Below are 13,068 nucleotides of genomic sequence, written 5' to 3'. Positions count from 1 at the left end.
TTCAAAGACTAATTTTTGTTTTAGGATAGTTAAAATTTGCGCATTTACTTTCGTTTCTCTCCTATGCACAAATTTAGGGGGAGAAATAAAAACAAAACAAAAATTAGAAAAATTAAAAAAAAAATCCAAAAACATTAGAAAATCATATAATCAAAAATATGGTGTTAATGGAATGTGCTTGAAGGAGATGTTTTGGGAAATGAAATTAGCAAGTGATAACGGGCAATCTGAATCGGCATAACGTACCTAAGTTGAATCGTCTACGCTCTGTGTTCAATGCACTGGTAGGCACGGAATATTTTAAATGGACTTGATTAGGGAAAGTTGAAACTAATGAATTTAAGGACCTGACAAACTTTGACCTAGTTAGATCCGTTTAACCTGATTTCACGACGCTCAGATAGGTTGAGCAGGGAGATATACATGGGAATCTACCAGTCACATTAAATAACCTGTATCTAGAACTGTGGATTCACTTTTCCTCGATGTGCGAATTTTATCCTTAATTCTGGTTGGATGGGGCGACTGGTAAATTCCGATAAATTAGGTCTATAGAAAATCGTTTTCTTTCTTTCTGTCTGTTAGTCATATGTTGTCTCCTTTGCGTGACTTCCAATCCGACCTGGTACACAACATATGCAACTCTATTTCTCTGCAGGCTATATATATGGAATTCCTCTCATCTGTTAGCCATATGTTGTCTCCTTTGCGTGACTTCTAATCCGACCTGGTACACAACATATGCAACCTTCTACTTCTCAACCCCTCTGAAGTAATAAGTAATAGAATTCTGAATTTATCCTCTCTCTGAATGGTTGTCTGCTCACCCGGTGTAAGGAGTACTCTGGAAGTTTTTGATGGCTGGGGCATATCAGGAAGCGGGAAACATGTTCTAGTACACTTAAAATTGAACACATACAAATTGTCTGTAGATCTCGCTGCTCGATTTAGGTGGACAACAATATCCTTGGTTGTAGTCAGTTAAATGGTCTTAAGAAAAAATTATTCAAGGATTAGAGCCAATCATGATGATAAAGTTACAATTAAGGTATATGCATGTATCATGTCATTGGTAAATTATCCAAAATTGTCACAAATTTATCGTGTTTAAGTGGACCACAATACTTGCAATCGATCATACGAAGATGTGAAGATAAGGGTACCGATAAGTGGAAATGTGGAATAAGGTTGTCCAACAACTATCCGGTTATGAACACCCCTAAGTGGAATAAGGTTGTCCAACAACTTTGATCCCAAATCACTCTTAAAGTTAGCTATTATTTTTGTTTTTGTTAAGTTTGTTCATAGTGTTCTTTTAATTTAAATAAAAGGGGAGAATTAAAAATAAAAAAAAAACAAACAAAAATAAAAAAAATTCAAAATCAAAAAATAATTTTATTTCTGTTTTACTTTTTGTTCTAATTTTTCTTTTAGTTTTATTTTGTCTTGAAAAGTGATTTCAGGTGAAGATGAAACTCATGGAGTTTGTGTTGAAGATTTTTGAGCCAAGACTTCGTCCGTGAGCATCGAAGAATTCTCATTCGAAAGAGCAAGAAATGAAGATTATTCTTTCGACATTCAATCCTTTAACCCCAGAAGCAAAGTGAAGCAAAAATTGAAGATTATGTGACGGATTGCATTGAAGTCTCCTCAATCAGTCTGCTGCTATCGTTGTACCTGCTGAAGTGATCCAGAAGATTTGTTCTCTCTGATGTTCTCTTTGAAGATTCTCAAGCTGAAAGCGCTATCTTTCAAGAATCTTTTCAAGTAGCCTCCTCACGCAACGTGCGTTCAATGCCAAATCTTGAAGTAGGGATGAGCAAAAGAACCGAACCGGCCGGAACCGGCCCGAACCGAACCGGACCGGGGAACCGGCTTCGGCAAAAATGAAGAACCGAACCGGCCTGACGGTTCTACCGGTTCCGATTCCGGGTCCGGTTTTTGCCGGGTTTTCGAGTTTGGAAACGGCTAAATTTTGATGTACCCAACGACTAAATTACTTTGCGTTTTATTGGTTTTTCGGGTCCGATTTTTGCCGGTTTTTCGAGTAATTTCAACGACTAATTTACTTTGCGTATTATTGGTTTTTTTATGAAGAAGTGGATGTTTAAATACTAGTAAATAATCAACATTTTAATAATAAACATTTTAATAAACGATTCAACATTCAAGCAAATTAAGCATGGGTCTTTTATTTAAATTATTACAAGCAAATTAAACATGGATGTCGTCAAAGTTATGTTATTAAGTATCCAACATTCAAACATTCAACATTCAAAATACACTTTCGACATTCAAAATATACTTCCAAGTTTCACCAACAAAAAAAAACAAAGTCTAATATGTGGATTCCAACATTTCTTTGACATTTTGACTAATTCCCCGATCTCTTCTCCGTTAGCTTCAAGTTGTGTATAGCATCCACAATGTCTATATATAATACAAAAGAAAAATGTTATTACTTACTAAAATGTAACAAATACTAATAAGAAGTTAAAAATAAGATGTAACAAGTATTAGTGTATTACCGATAGCGAGGTCATCGTCAGCTAACACATCGTGCACTTCGTCGTAGTCATATATAGGCAAGCTACTCTTTCTTAGCCAATCTTGAGTGCATATCAATGCCTCCACAATCACAATGGACAAATTAGTACGGTAGTCGGTAATTACTCGACGACCATTACTGAATGTGGATTCGGATGCTACGGTGGAAATTTGCATCCCCAAAATATCTATTAATAAACAAATTAGTGTATAATACACGACACAAATTTATAAATTAAAATTTTAAATTAGAGTAAAAGAAGGTCGATACCTCTTGCCATTCGAGCAACGATCGAGAACCGCACCGCATTATTTTTCCACCATGTGAGGATATCATATCCTTTGTCAAATCCGATTGGGTCCTCGTTTAAGTATCGTTGCAATTGACTTTCTGACGAAGTCGAGTGGAAACTTCCCGAAGTCATATAGCTTCCAAAGAATTCGTTTTCGTCATCAAAATTAACAACTTCTTCGGGAGTTTCTTGTTGAGACGATGAGGTCATGTTTGACCTTTCCAAGTATGTCTTGAAAAACTTGTCCAATTTGCATTCGATATCAATAACCTTTGCACGTGCTTTGGATTCTATCTCATCAGCGGACATCTTTTTATTTTTGTTCTTGGCTTTAAGCATTTGGGTAAAAACAACTTTCATAAACTTTGACTTGCATTGAGGATCTAACAATGTCGCAAAGAAGACATAATCACTTATAGTATCATAGTTACCCCAATATTTGTCATATTTATCTTTCATATCCGGTACCATAAACATAAAATCCGGGTGGGTTTCATGTTTCCTAAGATGTTGCTCTATATCTAGAATCTCCGGGGTATACGTATGGAAGATAGGCTTTGTTGAACACAAACCTTTTTCAGTTTTCTTCTTAAACTTCTCAAGGAACTCCATCATCTTTTTAATCATCTCAAAATCTGAATGTGATGGTACCCTTCCCACAGTTTTCTGAAACATTGGATCTACAAAAAAAAAACAACAAAATCAGATTACGTTTTATTGTTGTTAGAAAAAAAAAAAAATCAGATTTGACACCCTTCCTTGCGGGGCTTGTAACTCATTCAATTTTTAACCAAATCAAGCATTTTTAGAGTCTAAATTCAACTACAAATATTAATCTATATGTAGGAAAAAGATTCATGTCAAAACAAGTTAAATTGAATGAGTTATGCACACTTGAACAACAAAATCACATCACGTTTTATTGCTGTTAGAAAAAAAAAATTCAGATTTGACACCCTTCCTTGTGGGGCTTGTAACTCATTCGATTTTTAACCAAATCAAGCGTTTTTATAGTCTAAATTCAACTACAAATCCTAATCTACATGTAGGAAAAAGATTCAGGTCAAAACAAGTTAAATTGAATGAGTTATGCACATTTGAACAACAAAATCACATCATGTTTTATTGCTGTTACAAAAAAAAAATCAGATTTGACATACTTCCTTGCGGGGCTTGTAACTCATTCAATTTTTAACCAAATCAAGCGTTTTTATAGTGTAAACTCAACTACAAATCCTAATCTACATGTAGGAAAAAGATTCAAGTCAAAACAAGTTAAATTGAACTAGTTATGCACAATTTAATATTTGGACTGATCGCTAAAGAAATAAATATTGCTAATTTTAGTGCTGAAATATATTTGATTAATTGATTTTATTTACCTTGATGGCTATATTCGAGAAATGCGTCTTTCACATCGTACGCTGATCTTAGCAATTCAAAGGTAGAGTTCCACCTTGTTGGAGTTTCACCACACAAAAACCTTTGACTTTCTACAGCCGCATCCTTCATGGCTTGTTTAAACGTCTTGATCCGTTGCGGGGAGGCTCTAATGTATTTCACCGCATCTTGTAGGTTTTTTACTTGATAAACTTCGTGTTTTAACCCCATTTTCACAACTAGGTTTATGATATGAGCCATACACCTAATGTGAAAATGTTTGCCATTCTCGTAAATACCCGGTAGTTCTTTCACAATGATGTTGATTGCCACGTCATTTGTCTTGGCATTATCAACGGTCATCGTCATGACATTCTTCATCCCCCACTCGTTTATGCAAATTAGCAACTCCCGGGCCATGTCTTCATCTTTGTGAGTATCAACCTCTCTAAAGTTGACTACCCTTTTGTGCATGACAAAATCTTCGGTAATGAAGTGGGCTGTGACAACCATATAATTTATCTTTTGACACGAGGATGTCCACGTGTCGGTTGTCAAGTGGATGGCTGTTTTGGGGTTGCTCAAATGTTTGTACAACTTCTGCCTCTCCATTAAATAGAATGACACAACATCACGAGAAATTTTATGCCTTGAAGGCAATTTCACCCTACCATTGAGGGCGTTTACAAATTCTATGAATGCCTCGTTTTCAATGAATTTAAATGGTAGTTCCCCGATGGTGAAAAGTCCTAGCAAGGCAAGTTGGATCCTAGTATCATCATGTTTCCATGTGTATACATGACCCTCACCATTAGGAGCTTTCGTAAATGACAACTTTTGTTTTTTGTCATCAACTTGTTTCGGTATGTTGTCTGGATTTAACTTGCACCCATTAAAATGCTTGTTTATTGAAGTTGTACCATTCCGGTTTGGATCTGCGGCTAGTAAATGTAAACAATAATTACATTCGGCCCACTTTCTTTCAATTCCATCGTCCTCCTTTATCCATTCGACCTCGAAGTATTTCCAAACAGGAGCGGTACAATTATCTCTACCCTCACCTCGTCTGGTTGGGTTAATCCGGTCCCTTAACTCCTTTTGAGTCTTTTTTTTGTTTTTGGGTTTTGGTTTTATTGGGTATTTTTCTTGTGTTCGTTTTTGTGGTGGTGGTGGTGGTTTTTTTGTTTGTGTTGGTTTTTTTGGTTGTCTTTGTTTTTATGTGGTTGCAAATTTTCGTTTTTTTGAAGGTTGTTGTTCTTGTGGCTCCTCTTCTTGGTTTGATTCATCACTTGGTATAACATTCCATGCCGGTGTTTCTTCTATATAATCTTCTTCTGAATCTTCTCCATAATCCTATATTCACAAAATAAAACATATAATAAGTCATATTACGTTTAAATGCTGAAAAATAAATATAAAAAAAATCAGATTTGACACCCTTCCTTGCGGGGCTTGTAACTCATTCAATTTTTAACCAAATCAAGTGTTTTTATAGTCTAAATTCAACTACAAATCCTAATCTACATGTAGGAAAAAGATTCAGGTCAAAAAAAGTTAAATTGAATGAGTTATGCACACTTGAACAACAAAATCACATCACGTTTTATTGCTGTTAGAAAAAAAAATTCAGATTTGACACCCTTCCTTGCGTGGGTTGTAACTCATTCAATTTTTAACCAAATCAAGTGTTTTTATAGTCTAAATTCAACTAAAAATCCTAATCTACATGTAGGAAAAAGATTCAGGTCAAAAAAAGTTAAATTGAATGAGTTATGCACATTTGAACAACAAAATCACATCACGTTTTATTGCTGTTACAAAAAAAAAAATCAGATTTGACACCCTTCCTTGCGGGGCTTGTAACTCATTCAATTTTTAACCAAATCAAGCTTTTTTATAGTGTAAACTCAACTACAAATCCTAATCTACATGTAGGAAAAAGATTCAGGTCAAAACAAGCTAAATACTAATCTTACTTGGTCATCAAAGTCTTTTCCAATCCAATTATCCGGATTACCATCTTCAATATTGGCATCATGAGCATCCGAGTTTCGGTATCTTGATGATGGTACATTTCGTAGCCCATCCAAATCCTACAATGTCAATTTTACACATTAACTATATAACAAAAGTACTATACAAATTCGTAGTTTTGACAATCTTACATAATTACATTATTACATTCATACTATAAACAATAAACTAATCTAACAAAAATCTTGCATGTATGTCTACAAAGTACATTGTTAAATGGAGCTTAAAACATGAAACATATATTATATGTACAACCTTTCATCCGCAAAGGAGTACTCCACTATGAGACTATGATCAAGAATCAAGATCTTTTAATTAAGTAGGGATAACAATGCATATATTTGGAATGGAGACAACAAAACCAAAGAAAAAAAACTTGCATGCATGCCATTATTTGGTGAATCATTGAAGCATTGAAGCTAATATTGAAGTATATAATCTTAAAACATGAAATATAAATATATGCTCTTACTTGATCTTCATGAACATCCATAGTTTGAATCATTGAAGCAATTGAAGATGAAAATCAATGAATGATGATAAAGAATTGAAGATCAATTGAAACTTGGAGATGGAAACTTGTAATCGATGGAAACTTGGAGATGAAGAATTGAATGATGATGAAGTGATGCTGATTGCCGATTGCTGAAGAGAGTAGGGTTCGATCGTGAACTTGGAGTTAGGATCGTGGCAGCTGGCAGGAGGTGGGATCGTGGCCGTGACTCACAAGAAGTCAAGAACGATTGTGTGTTTTTTTTGTTATGAGACCGATTGCGATTTGAGACTAGATGGGAAGAAGAAGTTTTTTTTGTGTGTATCGCAAGCAGGAGGTGCCGAGGTGGGATCGATCGTGAACATCATTACCGCATTACGTGACATGGTTTTCTAGCCGGGCCGGTTCCCGGTTTTGGGCCGGTTCCAATAGCCGGTTCTTTCCAGGTCCCGGTTCCAAATAATCACGAATTTATAGTATAGGTCTCGGCCCGACCGGTTCCATCGGGTGCCGGTTCTGGGACCGGTTCCGGCCGGTTCCCCGGTCCTTTTACTCATCCCTATCTTGAAGAATTGCCCAAGTGCTCAAGATGAAGTCATTCATTGAAAATAAATGCTAAAGCCAAGCTTCTAATGAAGATTAACAAGAAAAGCCAGCTACTTTTTAGGGGGAACTTGTTGGGTCATTAAGAAAAGAAAGCTATAAACCAAGGGGGAGATTGTTGGGTCAAAATATGGTTTATACTTTGCTTTTCTGGGCAATTATATTTTTCTGTAATATTTTTGGAGTTTACGGTCATGTTTACGGTTGAGTTTATGGTCGTACACCCATTTACGGCCCATGTTATCCGGCCCATGTTCCCTAGTATATATATAGGTGTTAGGGTGAGGAGTAGAGATTGATGAACAGAAGAGAGTTTACGGCCTGAGAGAAGTTTTGTGTGTGTGAATCTTTTGTATCCGGAACTTTAATTCTAATCAATTCGTATAGAGATTCATCTTATTCTTCTTTTCCTTCTCTTCTATTTGATTTGACATCATCCGTTTGATTGGGATTCCGCACCATCAAATGGATCTGATTGATACACAGGCAGATTAGGGACTTACAAAAAGATGAATAGTAAATTTCTATTTTTTTTTTTTGGCAAAAATGGCCCTTTAATTGTGGCCAACGAATTTTTATGTTGGAAACTAATACTATTGGGCTTTTTTTGTACATTTTGTTATAATCTACACACATTTTTCTCATCCTGCATGGTGCTTACTGTTTTCCATGTATATCCATTATGCCTCGCTATATCCGGTCGTTGTCCCCGATTATTGGCTTCCGTCTCTGCTTCTCATTTCAGGTAAGGGCTCCTTCTGCTTATTTACTTTTGGTTTGTTTGTTCTTCTTTTTGTTATTGTATTTGGGTTTTTTTGCTTTTCTTTTCTGGATATGGGTCCTCGCAAGAATCGTCGTTGCGGTGATGTTGCTTCCTCTTCCAGTTTGCCTTCTGTTACTGACGGTAGAAATGTTCGCCGTCGGTTGTATCGATGGACAGATAGTTTACGTGCTCTCCCTGAATATGTAGACTGTGGTGACTGTGATGCAGTGTGCGATTATTGTGGTGCCTTTTTTTTTGCTTAGAGAAAGACATTTAAAAATGTCTACTCCTCAGCATCTGAGATATCATCGTTGTTGTAGAAGTGGTTCGGTTGTTCTTCCCTATCCTTCTAGAATGTCTGATGAATTTATGGCCCTTTTTACTAACGACCATTTTTTACGGGACATTAGAGCTTATATTAGTATGTTCTCTATGACATCTTTTGGAGCAGATGTTGATGATGATGTCAATGATAGTCGAGGGCCTTTTGTGTTTAAGATTTCAGGACAAATTAGTCATAAAATTGGTTCCCTGTATCCAGACCCTCAGAAAGGACCACAGTTTCTTTATCTTTACTTATTTGACACAGAAAATGAGGTGGATAACAGGTTGAGGGTTTTTGATGGTCCAAGGAAACCAAATTTGGATGCGAGTATAGTGTTGTTTCTGGTTTCGTTTTTTTCTTAGAGCAATGAATATGTATGAACATTCAAGACTGCAAAAGATATTGCAGAGCAACAAAATATAAGTTGTTATTCCGTTTGTTTTTTCAGTAATGTTCCGGATCGCAGATATGATCTCCCTTCACCGGGATCATTAGGTTGCATTGTTAGTGGTGATGACAGTAATTGCACTGCCTATGATATTGTAGTCCATTCTAATTCTGGTCGTCCACAACGTATTAGCAAGCTTCATCCATGTTACATGGCCTTGTAATATCCAATTTTGTTTCCATATGGTGAAGATGGTTGGTCTCCACGGTTGAAATTGAGAAATGAAATTGGTGTCAATGCTCAGAACCTCACAGTTAACATGTACTATGCATATCACATCCATGCTCGACATGGAATATGGTCTCCAATTTTAAGTGCCCTTCGCCTGTTTCAACAGTATCTCGTGGATGCAGATACTTGTATTGAGGCTGCACGGTTGGACTACATTTCTAAACATCAGGACAGTCTTCGTTCTAAGTATGTTAGTGGGCTATACGATGCGCTTTCAAAGGGGAACAGGGAAGGTCGGTTTGTAGGAAAACGAGTTTTTTTGCCAACCTCTTTTACAGGAGGTACCCGATACATGTATAGTCACTATCAGGACGCACTGGCCATATGTAGAGTTTATGGTAACCTACAATATTTCATAACTTTCATATGCAATGTAAAATGGCCCGAGATAAGACGATACATGGATAGATATCACGAGAAGGATCCAAATAGTAGGGCATATATCATTGCAAGGGTTTTTAAAGTGAAGGTTCATGGTTTTGTGGACTTCTTGAAACAAGACAAGACTTTTGGTGATGTTGATGCATGTATGTTATTTCCTTTATCTATGACTTGAAATCTATTCTTAGTTGAGATTATTTTTTATTGAGATATCTTATCAGCTGTTCAATTTTCACGATTATTTTACTTTTTCCTTACTCTTTTATTGTGACATGTAAATGAAACGAATATAATTTTATGCCACTGTTGTGTCATCGGAAATTGTTAGGTTGAAATTTTATTAGCTATAAAAAGATTATGCAGGGGCGTTTTAGTCCAAAACTGTTAAGATGTTTTTTTTTAAATTATAAAAGTAGCATGTTGAGGCAATTTGGTACAAAGTTCTTAAAATCAATTTTTTTAAGAAGGGTATGTAGGGGCATTTTCGTCCAAAAATCTTAAAATCTATATTTGTAACTATATAGACGCTATGCAGGGCCAATTTGGTAAAAAAATGTTTGGATAAAAATTTTGTAGTTATAAAATTAGTATCTACAGGCATTTTAATCAGTCATTTTTGTAGGCAGTTCTGTAACTATAAAAACAATGTGCAACATAAAAAACACACATGTTAAAAATAATTGGAATGAAGATACATGAGTATATCGTCTTTCATCTACAACTACCTGTTTTCTTGCATTATCATCTGTTTTCATTTCAATGGTTTACCATTTTTATATGTTTTTTTTTCTTTTCAGTATTTAAATGGTTTGTATACATATGTCATGTAACAATGTGATAATTGTATCCTTTGCATTTGTATTCAATTAGATTCCCTTATCCTCGTTTATTTTTAAATTGAACGGTTTACAAATACATGTTCTTTTTTCTTAAAGTGGATAAGTAGTTTGTATTTTCATGTCATCTCAGATTCTTACAATTCTGTTTTTCCATCCATATTAAATTACATTATTTTATTCTTATCTTCCATGTTCCTGTATTACATACATCCTAAATTTGACGTACATATCACTACCATAAAACAAAGTGCATTTTTTTTAATTTAACAAGTATAATTATGTTGATAGATTTGTATACGATTGAGTTTCAAAAGAGAGGTCTTCCACATTGTCATACGTTGTTATGGGTAAATAGTTCATCTAAAATACGGCATGCTGAAGATGTAGATAGATATATAACTGCTGAATTGCCAGATCCGGTTGCGGAGCCTGCATTGTATAGAACAATTACTGCATGCATGATTCATGGTCCATGTGGTCCACTAAATGAAAAAGCTCCATGTATGAAGGATGGCAAATGTAAGAAACGTTTTCCAAATCCATTTCTCGAATCTACATTCTTTGATAGTGATGGTTATGTGTGTTACAAGCGCTCTTCAGCAGCAAAACACATAACACCATGTGGGATTCCCATAGATAATGTGTAACGCCCCAATCCTCAGGTATTAATTAATTAAGAATTTCTAGATAAAGCTCTACTCGACGAGTTGGTTGACCTACTCGTCGAGTAGCAGCGGGGTGAGAACGCGTGTTTAGTAACCTACTCGGCGAGTCCACTATTGGGAGTCGGCGAGTAGGATTTGGCAGATGAAACCCTAAATCCCGGGGTTTGTACCCCTATTTAAAGGAGCCTCAGCCTCCTTTGGGACTCCTTACAGTCTTTGAGAGCCCTTGAAACCCTAATTCGTGTGTGTGTGCCTTGGTGTGGGTTTGAAGCTTAGAAAAGAGGATCTTGGAGGAAGGAAGCTAAGAGTGCAAAGGAAATTGAAGCAAGAAAGGAGTGGGAAGCGGGCTTTGCCTCAGCTAGCATCGTTTGAAGGTATCAAAGTACCATTCTTACTTCCTTTTCTTCCCTTTGGTTGATTCTAGGGCTTTTTATGGATTTTCAAGTTGGGATGTTGAGCTATGGGCTAGATCTGAAGTTGTAACTTCAGATCTGGACCCTCCTTGGATGCTAGAGTCATAAAGTTGCTGTATTGGTCGTGGTTGGAGTCCCTCTTGGACTAGAAGCTCCATTAAGAACTTAAAATAGACATTTGGAGCCTTTATAACCATGCATGCACGTAAAGTTTGCAACTTTACGTGGTAAGTATGCCCTAGAAGCTTGGATCTGTGATTTGGAGCCGCTGCATGGCTCAAAACAAGTCTGCATGGAAAGAGGACTAGATGGACTCGGCGAGTCACATGAAGATGGTTATTGAAATCAGCGAGTTGGATGAACAACTCGGCGAGTCCGATGAAGATCACCATAGAAATCGACGAGTTGAAGAACAACTCGGCGAGTCGGATGGCTTTTCCCTAGGATATGCATACGTGTGTTCCCATTGAGTGGAAAGGAGGAAACTCGAAGAGTAGCCTTAAGGATTGATCAGGATTCGAAGGAACTCGACGAGTCACTCCGATGACTCGGCGAGTTGGAATGTGTTCCATGGACTCGGCGAGTGGCCGAGTGTACTCGGCGAGTTGAGGTCAACATGGACTGTTGACCTTGACTAAGGATTTTGACCTTGATCAGGAATCACTAAGAGGTTATGGGGTGTCTCATAAGAGTGAGAACTTATGAGATTTGGTGCTATGGTTATAGGTGGTGGAGCCGGCGTCAAGTGATCCGATAGTTGGAGTTTGCTTTTCGAATCGACATCTGCAAGGTGAGTTATCCTCACTATATCGATAGGGTCTATGGCACCAAGGCCGGCCCTTTATGATTTACATCCTGGTTTAGGATGGTTGCTTTGTTATTGCCATGTTAGATTTCATCCTGGTTTAGGATGGGTGTTATGTTATTGCTATGTTAGAATTCATCCTGTTTAGGATGATTGTTATGCTAGAGATCGGTTAGATCGGTTGTCATGGTATGCTACATATGATTCCAATCTGTTAGATCGGAATCAGGATAGATAGTATGTTATACTTTTACGATCCGTAAGGATTGGTATGTTAGTGACCTGTTAGGTCGATACTCTAGTTACGAGTGAAACTCTATGATTGATGGTCAATGAGATAGATATGTTTGCTATGTGTATATGCCAGTATATGATAGTATGCGTACATGGTTAGTTGCTTGTTGGTTGGGTTGAGGTGGTCCTGCTTTATGCTGAAGGCCAACACACCCTCTGAGTGGTCCTGGGAGACTGTAGGCCCACGCGGCGGACCAGTCATGCCGAAGGCTCAGGATAGATGCAGATACACTATAGGTCCTGTAGGGCGGACCAGTCCGGCCGATGGCCCAGTATGTATGCTGTTTGATTGATCGTTATGGCTATGGTTTCTGTCAGTGTGGTGTTGGTATTTTGGGGGTAACTCACTAAGCCCTCGGGCTTACAATTTTCAGTTTATTGTTTCAGGTACTTCAGGAGAGCGAGGGAAGATAAAGGCGTGATCGTACCGCTCCTCATCCTTATGATCTATTTTGGGACACTCTGATGATAAAAGAATTGGAAATGTTTTGTAAAAACAGTTACTATTTGACTCTTTTGTTAGTATTACAAGTTTAAATTTTGCGTAAATTTTA

The 13,068-nt window shown here is 36.9% G+C and overlaps 1 protein-coding gene and 1 long non-coding RNA gene across 2 annotated transcripts; one reads left to right on the top strand and one right to left on the bottom strand.

The window, feature by feature from the left end:
* Positions 1-2,227: 2,227 nt before the first annotated feature.
* On the bottom strand, positions 2,228-2,693 carry LOC145094355 (uncharacterized). Its single transcript, XR_013703304.1, has 2 exons — positions 2,529-2,693; positions 2,228-2,430 (listed from the first exon to the last, which is right to left on the bottom strand). It is a non-coding gene; the product is annotated as an uncharacterized LOC145094355 (long non-coding RNA).
* Positions 2,694-8,545: 5,852 nt separating this feature from the next.
* On the top strand, positions 8,546-10,984 carry LOC145095160 (uncharacterized). Its single transcript, XM_079033090.1, has 4 exons — positions 8,546-8,787; positions 8,887-9,011; positions 9,078-9,644; positions 10,626-10,984. The coding sequence occupies exons 1-4, from the start codon at positions 8,546-8,548 to the stop codon at positions 10,982-10,984; spliced, it is 1,293 nt and encodes a 430-aa protein (XP_078889216.1).
* Positions 10,985-13,068: the final 2,084 nt, after the last annotated feature.

The sequence above is a fragment of the Lactuca serriola genome, chromosome 3 (assembly GCF_051521515.1).
Source record: "Lactuca serriola cultivar US96UC23 chromosome 3, Lser_US96UC23_V15, whole genome shotgun sequence".
Classification (NCBI taxonomy): Eukaryota; Viridiplantae; Streptophyta; class Magnoliopsida; order Asterales; family Asteraceae; genus Lactuca; species Lactuca serriola.
The sequence above is the reverse complement of the archived record's forward strand: the minus strand, read 5'-3'. Positions and strand labels throughout refer to the sequence as shown.